General features: G+C 40.4%; 1 protein-coding gene across 3 annotated transcripts in view; it reads left to right on the top strand.

The window, feature by feature from the left end:
- LOC124720113 (peroxisomal carnitine O-octanoyltransferase) overlaps positions 1-21,455 on the top strand; it is a 245,074-nt gene that overhangs the window by 204,865 nt on the left and 18,754 nt on the right. For all 3 annotated transcript variants that reach the window (XM_047245407.1, XM_047245409.1, XM_047245408.1), the window contains exon 12: positions 11,204-11,323. In XM_047245407.1, coding sequence (XP_047101363.1) covers positions 11,204-11,323 — 120 coding nt within the window. The remainder of the gene's footprint in view (positions 1-11,203; positions 11,324-21,455) is intronic.

Raw genomic sequence — 21,455 nt, forward strand, 5'->3', positions numbered from 1 at the left:
TAGGTCAGTTGGTGTCGCCTCAGGCTGTTTGTTGTTCCACGTAGCATACGGCGGCCTCGAGAGCAGCGTAGCCACCGGTGTGACTCATCATCGGTGCAGCCACTGCCTCGTCACACTGCCATGGAATGGTAACCGTGTCAATTCTAGAAGAGTCTGTCACTTCCAACTGTCCGTCCGCATTTAACCACTCGCCTACTTCCACCTCCTCTGCCTCTTCACACCCTGCCAATCTTCTGATTAAATTACACAATGGTTGATCGTCCTCATCTGCTGAATCTTCAGTTTCTGTGTCTGGTATACTTTCCTGTAGAATTTTCCTCCATGACTTAGAAATTGTGTCTGACTTTATTTTGCTCCAAAATTTGCTAATCCAGTACACGACGTTCTTCAAAGTCACTTTCTTCAAAGCTCCTACAATGCTTTCGTTGTCTTCGGAATGCCGGATTGACTATAGCAATCGCCATCGATACTTTTTTTAGACATTCCAGAACGCCCTGATCGATGGGCTGAATGAGACAGGTAACATTTGGAGGGAAAAACAAGGCGCGGATACCGTCGCACTGCAGTTCTCCTGCACTTGGATGTGAGGACGCATTATCCATGAGCAAAATTGCTTTTGATGGCAGTCCACTTCCTTTTAAAAAATTCTTGCAGTAAGGTACAAATGAGTTAAAAAAAAACAGTTCTTGAAGATTTCCTGATTCATCCAGGCATTATTCTGATGTGTGTAGACAACCGGAAGAGCTGAGATGGATACATTCTTGAATGTACATTCTTGGCAGACTTCCCAATCACAACTAGTTTTAGTTTGTGGTTTCCAGTTGCATGTGAAGCTGCCATAACTGTGAGCCGCTCTTTGCTTTCTTTGCGCCCAGGAGCACTTTTTTTCTTTACAAGAAGCAAGTGTTCTCGCTGGCAACATTTTAAAATTTATCCCAGTTTCGTCACAGTTATATATTTGTTCATTAGACAAATTTTCGTCAGTTATGATTTTTTTAAACTCGACAATAAATTCTGAAACGGGCTGAGCGTCATCAGAGAGATTTTCTCCACATTCGTCTAGTTGACGCACTCCATACCTCTTCTTCCACTTGTCGAGCCAGCCCACACTAGCGGCGAAATTGTCATCCCCTTCGTGCAGCTGGTTTCTGAAAATCAAAGCTTTTTCTTGCAAGATTGGGCCAGAAATTGGAGCACCCTTCTGTCTCTGTTGGGTAAACCATATGAACAATGCCTCACTTGTTATTTTGAAGTCTGACTTCTTTATACTTCTTCGACTGAGAGATTTGTGTGAACATTTCTGTGAAGAAAACTGTTCCAATTTAAGTCAGTTTCTTTGCCAGTCATCAACAGTAACTTCACCGACACCATATTCGAGAGCAAGTTTTTTTATTGTTTCTCCTTTGTTGAGTCGTCTTAGTGCTTCTATATTTAGATGCAAAGGCACAAATTTCCTCTTGTTAGTCACAGCACTCATCTTTGCAAAGTGTACAACGGAACACACAGTCAACAAACAAAACGATACACAACACTGTACAGTACAGGTATGTACTGCAAACTACAGCAGCGTATGAACTCCCCAGTTTTGATCGGTAGCAGCCGGCAGCAGTCAGGGTATTTCGTGCCATACTGACAACAGATGTTCGTGCAACAGGGCAGCGAGCTAATTTTCGGTGTTGATTGCATTGTGGTCTGATTTGTCATTGAGCTGTACTCTCCCTATCTATCTTTTGCAATGATGTTTTCATTATTTATCATGTCAGTAAAAAAAAAGGAAAGTAGATCATTGCAACCTTTTTTTTTTCTTAAAAAGAGGCTCGGATTATTGGAAACTCAAACTATCGAGACCCTACTGTAAGGCAAATCCAATTCACAATTCAGAGTGGAATTTACACGCACAAAAAATTTGTATGTGTTTCAGTATTACAATGATGTGTTCCCAGAACCTTCCCGATTATAACAGACACACTTTACAGAATATTTTTCTGCACTATATCACTTTATAAATTACATTTTCACCTCGTACTACATTTGATGAGAACAAGTAAAGTAACTTTGAATATCTGTATCTCGGCAATGGATAAAGTTATCAAGAAAATTTTCAAGGTTGTTCAAGATTAGACTCTTAGGAATATAATATAAAAATTACACCTGTTTGCTGTCTGTAACCATCTTGGAATTTGTGACTCTATTTTGGTATGAAAAAATGTTAAAAATCTGTTTTGGTCTTTTCTAAGGAACTGCCCCTTATGGCCCACCATTATCACATCTAATACAAAAAGAACCAACTAATGTGCTCCATTTGCCTATGCAGGATGAAGTGTGTAATACTCATACTTTGACCCTATGATGTAGGATAGTGACACTAAGACAATCCTTGTGTTGTGTATACAAATGGCCTCAAGTCGAAGGGCTGTCTGAAACACTTGACCCTATCATCAATAGAACACAAGGTACGAACCCCGGAAGAATTCTGCTTTTATGCACGGCATTTGAGAACACGTTAGGTAATGCGTGATGTCACATGCATGCTGATTTCATAATACTCACAGATAGCATACGTGGCTGTAATATGTAAATTACTTAATTTCATCAAGAAATTTGTACATTATCATGCACTCAAAAGTTGTTGTGTTTATGGATATCCTCTACAGTCAAAAAGCTCTGACATTACTGCACTGATAGGGTTTGAAGTGTGCCAGCTGACACCTGTTTTTTTTAGACTAAATTATTGCTTCTTTGCTTGCTTGATGATGTGGAACTGAGTACACAATTTTTGTAAGTCTTTAGCCCATCTGTAATCTAGATATGATCGGAAACACGTGTGACAGCAAATAAATTGTGTTTGGCATTCAGTAGTTGCCACTAGTAAGTGAGGGTTCAGATGCTATCCTTTTATTGTTCCTATTTGATGTCCAACGCATCTTCACTTTACCTTGACCTAGATGCAAATTCTTGCTCCACTTTCCCACAGCAATACCTTCCTTCATTATGTCACAAATGCAACTCGACTTTTCTTCATGTCCCAGATGCAATTCTCGCTGTCTGTCCTAACCCGTAATGTCTGGGATGCTCTTTTCCCTTTGATTAGAACTTCCACTGCTCTCCACCTAGCCATTATAGTAATTTGTGATGCCACACACTGTCAATTACTGAAATTTATGTCTCAAAACAATAGGCAGATTTAGATTAAAAGGCGTCATTAGATGTGTGTACATGTACCAAACATATCAATATGAAACATGATGTAGTTAGCTAAATTCTCATTACTTGCATGTTAAGTTTAATATTTAAGTTTCCACAGGTGGGATCAGTGACCTTAATTTTTACAAAAACGATCCTATAAATACATGTAATGCCTGATTCTGTATTTACTCTCCATTGCATTTCATTTGGTGCTAGAACAATTTTATCATCTTGCACAGTTTGCTGCTTTATCAGTAAGTTAACACAAACATGACTGAACATATGCACAAGTATAGGGAAAGTAAAGGATGGGTAATACAGGTAAAATGGCTCGCAAACTGCGTACTCTGACATCTTGTTGTTGTTTTGTTGTTTGTCGTTGTGGTCTTCAGTCCAAAGACTGGTTACATGCAGCTATCTGTACTTCTCTACCCTGTGCAAGCCTCCTAATCCCTGAATGACTACTGCAACCTACATCCTTTTAAATCTGATACCGTATTTACTCGAATCTAAGCCGCACCTGAAAAATGAGACTCGAAATCAAGGGAAAAAAATTTTCCCGAATCTAAGCCGCATCTGAAATTTGAGACTCGAAATTCAAGGGTAGAGAATAGTTTTAGGCCGCACCTCTAAGTCGAAACAAAGTTGGTCCATTGTAATATTAGACACAATTTAGGTTGAATCAATGACGATACAGCTACAGTAGTGTGGTCCGAGTCATAAGTTTAGCAGTTAAGCTTTACCAGGTAGCCATTGCCATGCGTCAGGCGCTCTGTCCATATTTATACAGGTAGTGGTACCCTTCCTTTTTCACGTGCTTTATCAGGTTTGAATTGATTGCTTATTTTTCTTTGATCTGATAACTGCCGTTCTCTTTGTTATAGGTGTTCACGTCACTCTGAAGTGAAAACGCATTACTGTACTGTGTCATGCATTGTTTGCCGCATTCTGATTATGAGTGTCTTCGGCCTGTCGCCGCTCGCGGCATGGTTTATAGCTTGCTTTTGTGCGTGCTACAGCAGCTTGAAAAAGAGAGAGAAAGAGAGAGAGAGAGACTGCTATTTGTTGTTACTTATACTGCTGCTTTCTTTGATAATGACCAACAAGAACCAAATAATAGACTGCGTATGATAGAAGATGTTCTGAACGAGAGTTTAGCGAAAATTTTTCTCCATTTGAAAATCTTTGCACACGCCTCTTTAGTACATAACATACTGCACAGAAATTAGAGTCATCTTAGATTTAAAAATCTAGTCAATTGCCATGCTTTATTTCTGACTGTATCACTTTTAGGCATAAGAATCATACGAATATAAACATGACATGATATGTACATTCTTCCACGTTTGCTGTTGTCTCATCTAGGTTCGTCGTTTATTAGGCAGACAGGATTTAAATGAGATAGCAGCAAACACGAAAGAATACATGGCAAAATGTTTATATTCGTATTATTATTATGGCGAAGAGAAGACTGCATGTAATTCACAATTCATAAAAGTTCCTATTAGAAACCATCTCTTCTCACAGGTAGGAAAAAATTCAGAACGTAGAGTTGGCCATATTGACAAACATCCCGAACAGTCTTGCCAGTCTGATTTTCGTATTACATTGAAATGCTGCTACATTCGAAGATGAACAATACGGAATTTGTATTTACTTCGTTGGATAATGTATGAAAATGCAGTGGTCGAAACTCGGGGTGGAGAAAAAAGCTCGTCTTCCACCTTTATTTTAATTTATTTACTGGCGCAGAGGTTTTGGCGCCAGTATTTATCTTTGTGCCTGCAAAGTATGCCTGTGTAGCGCTACATATATGTGACGCCAGAAGTTAGTTGTGGCGGCACCTAACAACATTTTTCAGAACTTCCGCTTACTTTGCACTCGATTCTAAGCCGCAGGCGGTTTTTTGGACTTCAAAAATTGGAAAAAAGTGCGGCTTAGGCTCGAGTAAATACAGTAACCCCGTGATGTCTCATAATGTGTTCTATCAACCAATCCTTTCTTTTGATCAGGTTGTGCTACAAATTTCTTTTTTCCTTCGTTCTGTTCAGTACCTCCTCACTAGTTACATGATCCACCCATCTAATCTTCAGCATTCCCCTGTACCACCAAATGTCAAAAGCTGCTTCTTGTCTCAACTGCTTATCATCCATGTTTTAATTTCCGTACAAGGCTACACTGCAGACAAATCACTTTAGGAAAGAATATTTAACTATTAAAATGATATTACGTGTTAACAAATTTGTCTTTGTCAGAAATGCTTTCCTTGCTATAGCCAGTCTGCATTACATATCCTGTGTACCTCAGCTGTCATCAGTTATTTTGCTGACAAAACAGCAAAAATCATGTACTACTTTAAATGTATCATTTCTTAATCTAATTTTCTCAGCATCACTTGATTTAATTTGACTGCGTTCCAATACCCTTGTTTTACTTTTGTTGATGTTCATCTTATATTCTCATTTTGAAGACACTGTACTTTCTATTCAGCTATTCTTCCAAATCCTTTGTCATCTCTGTCTCACTCCCTCCTCGACCACTGCTTCCCTTTCATGTCCTTCGACTCTTATAACTGGTTTTTGTACAAGTTGAAGATAATCTTTCACTCCCTGTATTTTATTCCTGCTGGCTTCAGAATTTCAAAGAGTGTAGTCCAGCCCACACTCTCTAAAGCTTTCTCTGATTTCTACAAATGCTGTAAATTTAGGTTTGCCTTTCCTTAACGTATTTTCAGGGATAATTCATAGGGTCAGATTTGCACTGCATGTACCTACATTTTTCGAGAACTTGGACAGATTTTCCCCAATATCAAGCGCTACCAGCTTTTTATACTCTTGTGTGAATAATTCGTGCAGTATTTTGCAACCACAATTGGAATTATTACATTGTTCCTAAAGTTTGACGGTATTTTTCCTGTCTCATATACCTCACACACCAGGTGGAACGGTTTTGTCACAGCTTGCTCTCCCACGGATTTAAAAAACTCAAAGAGTGTGTCATCTATTCCATATGCCTGTATTGTAATGGGACATTTCTGTGCTCTGTAAAATTCTTGTCTTAGTATCATATCCCCTGCGTCATCCTCATCTACTTCTATAATATTGTCCTTGAATTTGTTTACCATATAAAAATCCTCTATTTTTTCCTTCAACCGTAGAGCTATTCTTTCTTTTCTTACAACTGGCTTGCCATTTGAACTCTTAATATTCATTCAGCAATTTCAGTTTTTCTCCAGAGGCTGTAATTTTTGTGTAAGAGGCATCTATTTTTCCGCAAGTTACACATGCTGTTATAGCTTTGCATTTTCTGTCTAGCCATTCCTGTGTAGCCATTTTGCAGATTAAGTCAATCTCTTTGTTCAGACATCTATATTCCCTTTTACTTGCTTCATTTGCTGTATTTCTATATTTCATCCTTTTGTCACTGAAATTTAATATCTCCTGTGTTATCCAGGGTTTTATACTGGGCCTTGTTTTTTTTTACCTACTAGATCCTCTGCTCTCTTCACTATTTTATCTCTCAAAGCTACCCATAAGTTTTCTGTTGTATTCCCTGTCTCAGTCAAACATTGCCTGATGTTCTCTCTGAAACTCTCAATAACCTGTGATTTCTTTAATTTATCAGAATCCCATCTCCATAATTTCTTTCCTTTTTAAAATTTCTTTAGTTCTGAATTACAGGCTATAGCCAATAAATTATGGTTAGAGTTAACAACTGCCCCTGGAAATTAGGTTTTCAAATCTCTGTCTTTCCATTATATAATCAATCTGAAACCTTCAGTGTCCGACCCCCCCCCCCCCCCCCCCCCCCCCCCCCCCCGCCTCTCAAAATGAAGTTTAGGGTTTAACATCCTGTCAACACTGAGGTCCTAGCAGTAGGGATGGGGAACAAAATGAGCTGTGCCCTTTGAAAGGAACCATCAAGGTTTAGGCAAATCACTTAAGGGGCTCCGGAACGCCCTATACTTGCAATGTTAAAATCACGCTTATAAATTACATCTTTCCTCACAAAGTATTTGAGGTAGGAAGTTGAACTTTTTACAGATTATTTATTGGAATATGGGCTACAACTTAACACAGGGATTTTACAAAATTTTAGTTCAGTTATTAAAGATGATTTTTTTTCAATTGTAATGAAAATTCACAACATTTTTTTGCAATTTTTTATTTATATATTCAAAAATATACAGTTTTTTTTAAAAAAGGCTGTGTTAAATTATGCGGAAGGTACTGTGTAACATTTACTGAAAGTTTGAAACAAATATGTTTGGAAGATCCTTAGAAAACATGTAATTAGTATGAGAAAATAAAAGTTTTGGGAATCGAGCGACAAAGATTGGATTAACTTTTTAGTGCATTCCAGGTCCTTAGGATGGATTATCTTCATCCTCTGCAAACTCCTCCTCCAGCTTCCTCTTGTTCCTCCTCCTGTTTACTCTTGCTTGTATTTCTAGACTCTTTACAGCCCTGTCTGCAGCCCAAAGGCGTTCCTTGTCTAAAGCAAGCATCGCTCATACCATGTTAGAACCTACCTTCATTCCCATATTTCTAAATACCTTACACCTTACAATGTTGCCATCATTGAAAGTCGCAACAGCATCATACACGCCAAAGTGACGTGTTTCTATTCCAACAAATACAGTCTTGGGGATTCTCGACCATATAACACTATTGTGTTCCAGACCAACTTCACTATAATGAATACATCTTACACAGTTTGAAAAAATTCCTTTGAGAACCGACGTATCAAATATTTCATTTACATCCGATTCGCCCATAAAACATTCATAGTTTTCACTCATTGAACCAAGCTTCTTCTTTGAAGTATTTTCTTTCCCACTTTGACTGCTATGGGCAGGTGTACTTGAGAGGTTAGGTTCACTCACTTGGTTATCGTCTTTATTGTTTACAGTAATAACACATACCTTTGGCTTTCCAACATTTCTCTTTTCTTAAAAGCCTTCAGAGGATTTCTAATAACTTTACTTTTACTCATTATTATACTTCAACAAAACAGAGACTCAAGAAACAGAATTAATTATGAATATTTTCGAGATAACGACAGAGTAAATAAACATTAAACAATCGACAATCACACCAGCGATATATATTGAACCATCACAGGTTAGCCACAACACATACTTTATCTCACATCACTAAAATGTACCTGATGAACACGGACGTTAATAATAACACAATTTGACAGCAGTTTAACAGCGCCACAGTGGGTCACGCCCACATAGAACACATTTCAAAAAAAAATTTAAAAATAGTTGTAGTCTTCGGAATCGAATAAATTGTATATCTATTAAAAGGTAATAGTCTGCAGAATCAGAAAACGCAAAAAAGTAAAAATTGAACTTTTCATGATTTTTTAGCCTTTCCGGAGCCCCTTAAGACCTAAAATCTGGATCGCTATACGCAGATCTGAAGCGTCGTCCTCCCGAATGCGAGACCAGCATGCCAAACACTGTGCCATCTCCCTTTGTTCGTGTGTCCAGCTGTCTTGCATGTGTACTACCTTCTGTCATGATTCTTAAACTACTTATTAGTGATGATTAAATTATGCTCTCTGCAAAATTCTAACTGCCAGCTTCCTCTTTCACTCCTTTCTCCAGATCCATTGTCACCTAGTATTTTTCCTTCTCTTCCTCGTCTTCCTCCTACTACCGAAATCCGTTCTCCCATCACAGTTAACTTCCCTCTCCATTAACTATTTGAATATTTTCTTTTAACTTATAATATAATTCTTCAATCTCTTTGTCATCTGCAGAGATAGTTCGCATATGAACTCGTACTACTGTGGTGGGAGTTGTCTTCGTACCTATCTTGACTACGATGATGCATTTTCTATGCAGCTTACCTGAATTCCTATTTTCTTATTCTGTAACATCTAATCCTGCATTGCACCTATTTGGTTTTGTACCTATAGCCCCTGTACTCCCTTGACCAGAAGTCCTGTTCATTCTGCCACCAAACTTCAATACTCTCCACTATATTTAACTTCAACATACCAGCTTCCCTTTCAAAATCCTTTAACCTAGGTACTCAATAAGGGATCTAACATTCCACACTCTGACCTGTAAAATGACAGTTTTATTTTTCCTGAAGACAACATCCCTCCTAGTCGTGCCTGCCCTGCGAGCTGAATGGGGAACTGTTTTACCTCCAGAATATTTTCCCCAAAGAGAATGCCATCATCATTTAAGTATACAGTAGAACTGCATGCGCTCGAGAAAAATCACGGCTATAGTTTCCCCACATTTTCAGCCACATGCGGTACCAGCACATCGAGGCCACATTGGTTGATGTTCGAAGGCCGGATCAGTCAATTGTCCACACTTTTGCCCCTGCAACAACTAGAAAGGCTACTGCTGCCCAGGAACTGTGGATTATTCTGGCCTCTCTACAGATTATGCCTCCTCCCCTCTGGCCCCCACTTCTTGATGGTTGCTCTGAAGTTACGGCTATCTGTATCGTTGGGACACGCAGGCTACCCTATCTCAGCCAGGTCCGTGGTTCGTGGGCATGTTATTATTTTGTTTGCTGATGTACAAGTAATTGCTGTTACTATGTAACTGATTGGGCTTGTTAACTCTGATCGCTAAATAATACCCACAATTTCATTCTGTCAGTTCATAGTAATACATTTCAGAGAAATAAAAGGAATAATGTTAGATATTTATTGTTACAAAAGTGATTTACAAAATTACGTTTCAAATTTCAGTACAGTTAATACAAGTATTCCAATGAAATACCTGGTGCTAGAAATCCAAAATAATCCTTTTACTTGCAGAAAGTCTATAGTATGACAGGAATATATAGAATGGCTCAAAACACATGTGGATGTGAGAGAACCACATGGATGTAAATTTGTTTCAATAAGAGGTGAATGAACAGAATGATGATATGTGGGACAGGACAATGACAGAATGAACTGACCTGTTGTTGTTGTTGTCTTCAGTCCTAAGACTGGTTTGATGCAGCTCTCCATGCTACTCTATCCTGTGCAAGCTTCTTAATCTCCCAGTACGTACTGCAACATACATCCTTCTGAATCTGCTTAGTGTATTCATCTCTCGGTCTCCCTCTACGATTTTTACCCTCCACGCTGCCCTCCAGTACTAACTTGGTGATCCCTTGATGCCTCAGAACATGTCCTACCAACTGATCCCTACTTCTAGTCAAGTTGTGCCACAAACTCCTCTTCTCCCCAATTCTATTCAATACCTCCTCATTATTTATGTGATCTACCCATCTAATCTTCAGCATTCTTCTGTAGCACCACATTTCGAAAGCTTCTATTCTCTTCTTGTCCAAACTATTTATCGTCCACGTTTCACTTCCATTCTTGGCTACACTCCATACAAATACTTTCAGAAACGACTTCCTGACACTTAAATCTATACTCGATGTTAACAAATTTCTCCTCTTCAGAAATGCTTTCCTGGCCATTGCCAGTCTACATTTTATATCCTCTCTACTTCGACCATCATCAGTTATTTTGCTCCCCAAATAGCAAAACTCCTTTACTACTTTAAGCGTCTCATTTCCTAATCTAATTCCCACGGTATCACCCGGTTCAATTCGACTACATTCCATTATCCTAGTTTCGCTTTTGTTGATGTTCATCTTATATCCTCCTTTCAAAACACTGTCCATTCCGTTCAACAGCTCTTCCAAGTCCTTTGCTGCTCTGACAGAATTACAATGTCAGAACTGACCTATAGTGTAAAATGAAAATTGCATTACCGAAATAAACGAAAACCTATAAAGAACTGATCGCTACCCCAGACACCCGTAAAACTGTGGTCGATTTCCGAACCGTGACACGAAATACGCTTTTCTCGGGTCAGCCACCGGAACACGCTGTGTAAATTCCAGATTAGTGCGCCGAGCTAACCTTTCACCGTCGATAGGTGTCTGCCTCGGGAATCCAAAATGGTGCTCTTGACAGACCCGTTTGTAGTACAGTTATGTGAACTCGAGTGAATTGATACCTTCTCTGTTTGGCACAGCGGCGGCAACGGGAACTTCGTGCTGTCGACGAGCCTAGTGGGCTACACGCCGGTCAGCGGGGGCGTCGCGCCCATGTGCCTCGACGGCTACGGCTGCTTCTACAGCGTCACGGCAGGCAGGTGAGCAGAGGAGCGACACGGTGTCTCTTGTGGGCTGCTGCGGCTGCAACCGCACTCGCACTGGTGGCTGCAGAGTGATTTCGTACCTGTGGCTGAACCTATTCGTAGTTCCCTTAATGTGTTACACACTGCCAATTACAAGGTCTGTTCAAAAAATTCTGGAATATTTGTGACTTCGCATCTACATCTACATCCATACTCCGCAAGCCACCTGACGGTGTGTGGCGGAGGGTACCTTGATTGATGCCGTGTTCCTGGACTTCGGGAAGGCATTTGATACGGTTCCGCACTTACGTTTAGTGAAAAAAATACGAGCTTACGGAATATCGGACCAGGTTTGTGATTGGATTCAGGATTTCCTAGAAGAAAGAACACAACATGTCATTCTTAACGGTTCAAAATCTGCAGATGTAGAGGTAATTTCGGGAGTACCGCAAGGAAGCGTGATAGGACCCTTATCGTTTACAATATACATAAATGACTTAGTTGACAACATCGGTAGCTCCGTGAGGCTATTTGCAGATGACACGGTTGTCTACAAGAAAGTAGCAACATCAGAAGACTCGTACGTACTCCAGGAAGACCTGCAGAGGATTAATGCATGGTGCGACAGCTGGCAGCTTTCCCTAAACGTAGATAAATGTAATATAATGCGCATACGTAGGGGCAGAAATCCATTCCAGTACGATTATGCCATAGGTGGTAAATCATTGGAAGCGGTAACGACCGTAAAATACTTAGGAGTTACTATCCGGAGCGATCTGAAGTGGAATGATCACATAAAACAAATAGTGGGAAAAGCAGGCGCCAGGTTGAGATTCGTAGGAAGAATTCTAAAACAATGTGACTCATCGACGAAAGAAGTAGCTTACAAAACGCTTGTTCGTCCGATTCTTGAGTATTGCTCATCAGTATGGGACCCTTACCAGGTTGGATTAATAGAAGAGATAGACATGATCCAGCGAAAAGCAGCGCGATTCGTCATGGGGACATTTAGTCAGCGCGAGAGCGTTACGGAGATGCTGAACAAGCTCCAGTGGCGGACACTTCAAGAAAGGCGTTACGCAATACGGAGAGGTTTATTATCGAAATTACGAGAGAGCACATTCCGGGAAGAGATGGGCAACATATTACTACCGCCCACATATATCTCGCGTAATGATCACAACGAAAAGATCCGAGAAATTAGAGCAAATACGGAGACTTACAAGCAGTCGTTCTTCCCACGCACAATTCGTGAATGGAACAGGGAAGGGGGGATCAGATAGTGGTACAATAAGTACCCTCCGCCACACACCGTAAGGTGGCTCGCGGAGTGTAGATGTAGATGTAGATGTAGATGTAGATGTTGATGTAGATTACCTCAATCGGTTCCCCCTTCTATTCCAGTCTCGTATTGTTCGCGGAAAGGAAGATTGTCGGTATGCCTCTGTGTGGGCTCTAATCTCTCCGACTTTATCCTCATGGTCTCTTCGCGAGATATACGTAGGAGGAAGCAATATACTGCTCGACTCCTCGGTGAAGGTATGTTCTCGAAACTTCAACAAAAGCCCGTAATGAGCTACTCAGCATCTCTCTTGCAGAGTCTTCCACTGGAGTTTATCTATCATCTCCGTGACGCTTTCACGATTACTAAATGATCCTGTAACGAAGCGCGCTGCTCTCCGTTGGATCTTCTCCATCTCTTCTATCAACCCTATCGGGTACGGATCCCACACCGGTGAGCAGTATTCAAGCAGTGGGTGAACAAGTGTACTGTAACCTACTTCCTTTGTTTTCGGATTGCATTTCCTTAGGATTCTTCCAATGAATCTCAGTCTGGCATCTGCTTTACTGATGATCAACTTTATATGATCATTCCATTTTAAATCACCTCTAATGCCTACTCCCAGATAATTTATGGAATTAACTGCTTCCAGTTTCTGACCTGCTATATTGTAGCTAAATGATAAGGGATCTTTCTTTCTATGTATTCGCAGCACATTTCACTTGTCTACATTGAGATTCAATTGCTATTCTCTGCACCATGTGTCAATTCGTTGCAGATCCTCCTGCATTTCAGTACAATTTTCCATTGTTACAACCTCTGTATCTACTAGAGCATCATCCGCAAAAAGGCTCAGTGAACTTCTGATGTTATCCACAAAGTCATTTATGTATATTGTCAATAGCAACGGTCCTACGACACTCCCCTGCGGCACACCTGAAATCACTCTTACTTCGGAAGACTCCTCTCCATTGAGAATGACATGCTGAGTTCTGTTATCTAGGAACTCTTCAATCCAATCACACAATTGGTCTGATAGTCCATATGCTCTTACTTTGTTCATTAAACGACTGTGGGGAACTGTATCGAACGCCTTGCGGAAGTCAAGAAACACGGCATCTACCTGGAACCCGTGTGTATGGCCCTCTGAGTCTCATGGAGCATTGATTGTGTGTTGGAGCAAAATTCAGTTGGCATCCCTATACACGCCTGTGTTAAATGTGTAACTGACGGAAGTTTAATTGTTGTATGTCTGTTAGTTATTGTCTAGTGCTGCATTAAATAGAAGGGTGTGTCACACAGTTTTGCAGATTTTAAGTTGACAAGAATCTACATTAAATTTTGCGTGAAACTCGAGAAAACCTGTACAGAGACACACCAAATTGCATAGGAAGCCTTTAGTGATGAGTGCTTAAGCTGTGTTGAAATTCTTCACACGGTTGCAAAATTGCCAGTCGGAAGTTAAAGATGACTCTTGTCGAGGAACCCTTTCGACGTCCATCTACGGTGCTCGTGCGACAAATGTCAACAAAACTGTGCACGCTAATTGAAGACCGACCGTCTGCTGAAGTATATAATATTTCAGTTGGATCGTTTCATGAAATCCCGACACACCACCGTGTTGCCACCAAGTTCGACCACAGCTTACCGGTCGAGACCAGAAAGACCTTCGCTTTGCAGTCTGTCCAGAGCTTTTGGATCGCACAAATGAAAACGAAATGTTCTTTAAAAGAATCACATCTGGTGATGAGATGTGGGTCCACAAGTATGATGTTGACACTGAGGTTCAGTTTTCACAGTGGGTCGAGAAAGGTTCTCTGAGACCAAAAAAAGAGCTACAGGTCAGGTCAAATGTCAAAGCCGTGCTGATAGTTTTCACTGACTTTCAAGGATAAGTTCATCATGAATTCATGCCACAGGGAGAAACTGTTAATTCATGGTACTTTTGGGATATGTTGTGATGCCTGCAAGAAAATATGAGTATGAAGTAGCCTGAAATTTGGTGAGACAATTTATGGTTCTTGAAGTATGCTAATGCAACCACACATTCATTCCTTTTGGTGCACAACTATTCCACAAAAAAAATCAAACGACTGTGGTGCCTCATCGTCCATACTCTCAAGTCTTGGTCACTGCAGACTTTTTTTTATTTCCAAAGTTGGAAACCTCATTGAAAGTATGAGGATTTTCTACAGTTGGCAAGATTCTCTCTAGATAGATGGAAAAGGGCACAGGTCATCCCAGTTTTCAAGAAGGGACGTCGAACAGATGTGCAGAACTATAGACCTATATCTCTAACGTCGATCAGTTGTACAATTTTGGAACACGTATTATGTTCGAATATAATAACTTTTATGGAGACTAGAAATCTACTCTGTAGGAATCAGCATGGGTTTCGAAAAAGATGATGGTGTGAAACCCACCTCGCACTATTCGTCCACGAGACTCGGAGGGCCATAGGCATGGATTCCAAGGTAGATGCCGTGTTCCTCGACTTCCGCAAGGCGTCTGACACAGTTCCCCACAGTCTTCAATGAACAAAGTAAGAGCATATGGACTATCAGACCAATTGTGTGATTGGATTGAAGAGTTCCTGGATAACAGAACGCAGCATGTCATTCTCAATGGAGAGAAGTCTTCCGAAGAAAGAGTGATTTCAGGTGTGCCGCATGGGAGTGTCATAGGACCGTTGCTATTCACAATATACATAAATGACCTTGTGGATGACATCGGAAGGTCACTGAGGCTTTTTGCGGATGATGCTGTGGTATATCGAGAGGCTGTAATGATGGAAAATTGTACTGAAATGCAGGAGGATCTGCAGCGAATTGATGCATGGTGCAGGGAATGGCAATTGAATCTCAATGTAGACAAGTGTAATGTGCTGCGAATACATAGAAAGAAATCCCTTATCATTTAGCTACATTATAGCAGGTCAGCAACTGGAAGCAGTTAATTCCATAAATTATCTGGGAGTAGGCATATTCCATGTGTAAGTGTATCAGGGAATGTGTATGGGTCTGCAATGTAACTGTTAAATAATTTAGTTAGATGTGAATGTGTTGAGGTGAACTTCCTTATCCAGAAATTTGCTATTTTATCTTTTCCAGGGGCTTTCCAATTGTGCGTAGAATTAATTGCTCAGGTGACTTCATGTTGCAAAATGATCACTTCAGGCATTTGTGGTATCATCTTGTATGTGCCTGTTTCTGCTTGTATCCACCGTGCATGCCTGTTATGTTGTACCAGGTTTGACCATATGTTGCTCCAGAAGTGTTCCATGTCTGTTATGTTTGGTTGGTTGTCTATTTGAATATGTGTGTTATCTATTGTCTGATAAAATTTCTTTTGGTTTGTGTTGAATGTTTGGTTTTGTTTCCTTCTATCTTCACTTTTTTTTAGTATCTTCTAAGTCGTTTGGCCAATGCTTGTAATTTCTGATTCTTTTCACCTAATTGCTCTATCGCTTCTTGTTGTGAGATTTTACCTAACCTTTTTTGTTTTTTGTCTGATATTTCATTTCTTATAAATTGTGTTAGCTGTCCGATGTCTTTTCTCAGTTTTTCTATTTTGATCTGTAGCCTTTGTTCCCATGCTGGTTTCGTGGGTTTCTTCTGTGTGTTGGTTTGTTCTGATCTCTGCTTAGCATGTATATTTAGTGTAGTGAGTGCTCCTTTATAAACCAGTAGTTGTAACTCTTCCATAGTTGTATTTTCATTTATTTTGTTGTGTATGATTGTGTTGATGGTTGTTATTGTTGTTTCGGCTTGTGGATTATTTGGTGGTCTATGCAAGAATGGTCTAATGTCTGTATTTGTGTCTTTGTATTCTATATATGTTAGCTGAAATTTTTCTTCTACATCTAACGTGTGTCACTTCATGTTCTGTTTGTGCTTGTTCTGGTGGCTGTCTTAAGATTTCGTTTTCCTCTGAGTGTTTAATTGATGCATGTTGTTCTTTGTTTGTTTGTTCTGGGATGTTTGAGTCCATTACTGTATTTTCTTTTTCTTCTGATTGCACATTATTTTGTTCCAGTATTTGTTGTACTTGTTGTTTGATGTTTTCTAATTCTGACTGGGGCATCCTGTTATTTTTGATTATTATGCGGATCTGATCAGCTTGTCGTTGTTCTGTTAAAAATTTTAATTCAGGGTATCTGGTAATAAATTTTGTGTATACTTGTGATCTGTATCCAGTTGTGTTGGTTCCTAAGTTTGTTGCTTGGTAATAACAGAACTTGAGGTGTTGGTTAACTTCATCTGACCATCTCATCCTCTGTCGTTGTTTTCCTTCTAGAGTGGTTGTAGGAAGCATATCCTGCAAAACACCTCTATTTGGATTTAAATCATTTTCCATGTGGCTAGCAGTGTCGTTACCATTGTGGATGGGCATAGGGTTCAAGCGTCGTTCCCGACCATGACAGCGCTTGTCCGAGGCTTCTTTAGTTCTGTCCTGAAGCAACTAATCACACTATTAGTGATATGTTCTTTTCGTCACCTTTTACGAGTGGCAGAACATACCGAAGGCCTATTCTTTTTCCGGGCCTCCATGGGGTTTATTATTATTACTATTATTATTGTTATTATTATTGCTAGTACCCCATTCCTTATCTTAAAAGATAGGTTAAAGAAAGGCAGACTTACATTTATAGCATTTATAAACTTAGAGAAAGCTTTTGACAATGTTGACTAGAATACTGTCTTTGAAATTCTAAAGATAGGGCTAAAATACACAGAGCTAGAGGCTATTTACATCTTGTAAAGAAATCAGACAGCAGTTACAAGAGTCGAGGTGCGTGAAAGGGAAGCAGTGTTTGAGAAGAGGGTGAGACACAATTGCAGTCGATCCCCGATGTTCTTCGGTCTGTACTTTGATCGAGAAGTAAAGAAACAAAAGAAGAATTTGGAGAAGGGATTGAAGTTCAGGAAGAAGAAATAAAAACATTCAGGTTTGCCAATGACATAATTCTGTCACCGACAGCAAAGGACTTGGGAGAGCAGTTGAATAGTATAGACACTGTGTTGAAAGGAGCATATAAGATGAACATCACCAGAAGGAAGATAAGGATAATGGAATGTAGACAAATTAAATCGGGTGATGCTAAGGGAATTAGATTAGGAAATAAAGACACTTAAAGCCGGCCGGGGTGGCCAAACGGTTCTTGGCGCTACAGTCTGGAACCGCGTGACCGCTACGGTCGCAGGTTCGAATCCTGCCTCCGGCATGGATGTGTGTGATGTCCTTAGGTTAGTTAGGTTTAAGTAGTTCTAAGTTCTAGGGGACTGATGACCTCAGATGTTTACTCCCATAGTGCTCAGAGCCATTTGATTTTTAAGACGCTTAAAGTAGTAGATACTTTTTGCTATTTGGGCAGCTAAATAACTGATGATGGCCAAAGTAGAGATGATACAAAATGTAGACTAGCGATGGCAAAATTTGTTAACATCAAATATAGATTTAAGTTTTAGGAAATCTTTCCTGAAGGTATTTGTCTGAATTGTAGTTGTGTATGGAAGTGAAAGATTTATCATAAACAGTTTAGACAAGAAGAGAATAGAAGCTTTTTAAATCCAATGCTACAGAACAATGCTGAAGGTTAGATAGGTAGATCACGAAACTGATGAGGAAGTAATAAATGAAAAGCACCAGTTTGCTTTTGTTCTACAATATTACTTTTATTGTTAACCGGTTTTCGGCTTGCAAGGCCGTCTTCAGACATTTACTGAGTATTATCACCAAAGAAGTTAAAATGTTTGCAAACAGCATTGGAAGAGAAGTAACACATCTAGACTGAAGTAGAAGCAGACATAGCAACTAGGTTGGCTGAACATGAACGCAGCTGGAGGTTGCAGAATTTCGACTCTGCATTTGCTGTGCATGTACTGAGTGAGGGTCACAACTACCAGCCAGTGTCCCGTGTACTTCACTTAGCAAACAAAGGCAACTCAGCCTACTGGAAGCCCTGGAAATTAACAAACATCTTACTCACAGTCCAGATCTCATCCCAAATGACCAGAGACAGCTCAACACTTCCTCTCTCCTAAACTTCATATAATCATCTCTGTTGTTTATTACTTCCCACACTGTCTCTTCCTACGTATTCTGGCCATAATAACGGCCTTTTTACGCCTGGGCATTGAGTCAAACAGAGCTTGGATGGCATGTACAGGTACAGCTGCCCATGCAGCTTCAACACGATACCGCAGTTCATCAAGAGTAGTGACTGGCGTATTGTGACGAGTCAGTTGCTCAGCCACCAATGACCAGACTTTTCAATTGGTGAGAAATCTGGAGAATGTGCTGGCCAGGGCAGCAGTCGAACATTTTCTGTATCCAGAAAGGCCCGTACAGGACCTGCAACATGCGGTCGTGCATTATCCTACTGAAATGTAGGGTTTCGCAGTGATCGAATAAAGGGTAGAGCCACGGGTCGTAACACATCTGAAGTGTAACGTCCACTGTTCAAAGTTACATCAATGCAAACAAGAGGTGACCGAGACGTGTAACCAATGGCACCCCATACCATCACACCAGGTGATACGGCAGTATTGCGATGATGAATACACGCTTCCAATGTGCGTTCACTGCGATGTCACCAAACACAGATGCGACCATCATGATGCTGTAAACAGAACCTGGATTCATCCGAAAAAATGACGTTTTGTCATTCGTGCACCCAGGTTCATTGTTGAGTACACCATCGCAGGTGCTCATGTCTGTGATGCAGTGTCAAGGGTAACCGCAGCCACGATCTCTGAGCTGATAGTCCGTGCTGCTGCAAACGTCATTGAATTGTTCGTGCAGATGGTTGTTGTCTTGCAAACGACCCCATCTGTTGACTCAGGGTTTGAGACATGGCTGCACGATCCATTACAGCTATGCGGGTAACATGCCTTTCATCTCGACTGCTAGTGGTACAAAGCCATCGGGATCCAGCACGGCATTCCGTATTACGATCCTGAACCCACTGATTCCATATTCTGCTAACAGTCATCGGATCTCAACCAACGCGAGCATCAATGTCGTGATACGATAATCCACTATCGTGATAGGCTACAATCCGACCTGTATCAAAGTCGGAAACGTGATGGTACACATTTATCCTCCTTACACGAGGCATCACAACAACGTTTCACCAGGCAACGCCAGTCAGTTACTGTTTGTGTTTGAGAAATCGGTTGGAAACTTTCCTCATGTCAGCAGGTTGTAGGTGTCGCCACCGGCGCCAACCTTGTGTGAATTCTCTGAAAAGCTAATCATTTGCATATCACAGCATCTTCTTCCTGTCGGTTAAATTTCACGTCTGTAGCACGTCATCTTCGTGGTTTAGCAATTTTAATGGCCAATAGTGTATTTTACTTTGTTCATTTATTTAATGCAAACTGTTTTGATTGTAATGTTAATGTTAAAATGCAGTAACACCACACTCTCAAGAATTGCATTTACTGTAAGTTCCCTCAAATGCCTCCATTTTCCTGCATTTATTTATTTGTGTTTATCTTACTGATATTGCTTAAGTTCTTTATGTATTCTGTAGTTACATTGATAATTGCCTCTTCTTTTAATTGGTTTGTGTATTACTCTCCATGTTTCATACCTCCTGATGTAGCCTTGTGTACTACTAATTTCATTTTATTAGTTGGGTTTATTAATAGAAACTGTTATGTAGGCATGCTATTCCTATTTTGTGTTGATGGTTTTCCTGTCTACTCCATTGTTATTTATATACTATTCAGTTTTTACTTTTTCATTGCATTACCGTCACACTGTCAAAGATGTTACTTACTGTATGTTTGTACTTCAGTCTCGACGTGTTACTTCTCGTCCAGTGTTGTTTGCAAACATTGTAACTGCTTTGGTGACAATACTCACAAGGGAACCTCCCCATCGCACCCCCCTCAGATTTAGTTATAAGTTGGCACAGTGGATATGCCTTGAAAAACTAAACACAGATCAATCGAGAAAACAGGAAGAAGTTGTGTGGAACTATGAAAAAAATAAGCAAAATATACAAACTGAGTAGTCCATGTGCAAGATAGGCAACATCAAGGATGAAGTGAGCTTAGGAGCGTCATGGTCCCGTGGTTAGCGTGAGCAGCTGCAGTTCTAGAGGTCCTTGGTTCAAGTCTACCCTCGAGTGAAGAGTTTATTTTTTTTATTTTCAGAAATTATTATCTGTCTGTCCATCCGTCCGATGCGAGGTAACTGCGCCGTAGCATGAGGATGCTACACCTAAACAAACATCGAAACGCATGACGTCAGTCGACAACAGCGCATGGAAGAGGAGTATTCCTGCTAACGAGGCTCCCTGGCTGGCAGTTGACTGTTTGCTACTTTGGACGGGAGTGCATTAAATACGTGAGATGTATTCCGTGGGCAATATGAATCCAGCAAATATAGCTCGCGACTTCCATAACAAGGTCAATGAATATTTTTCGAACTGTAAGTTTGCGGTGCGGTCGCAAAACATAGACACTAAACTTATTACAGTGAACAGAGACTTCAGTGAAAGAAAGGACATATCATAACTGCGAAAATAAAGGAAGAAAAATTTTCACACGAGGGAAGATTTGAACCGAGGACCTCTCGCTCCGCAGTTGCTCACGCTAACCACGGGACCACAGTGCTCCTACACTCTCGTTCTCCTTGATGTTGCCTATCTTGGACATGGACTACTCAGTTTGTATATTTTGCTTATTTTTCATAGTTCCACACAACTTCTTCCTGTTTTCTTGAATGATCTGTGTTCAGTTTTTCAAGGCCTATCCCTGTGCCAACTTATAACTAAATCTGAGGGGGGTGCGATGGGGAGGTCCCCTTGTCAGTAAATGTCTGAAGATGGCCTCGTAAGCCAAAAACTGGTTA

This window comes from Schistocerca piceifrons, chromosome 11, assembly GCF_021461385.2.
Source record: "Schistocerca piceifrons isolate TAMUIC-IGC-003096 chromosome 11, iqSchPice1.1, whole genome shotgun sequence".
Lineage (NCBI taxonomy): Eukaryota > Metazoa > Arthropoda > Insecta > Orthoptera > Acrididae > Schistocerca > Schistocerca piceifrons.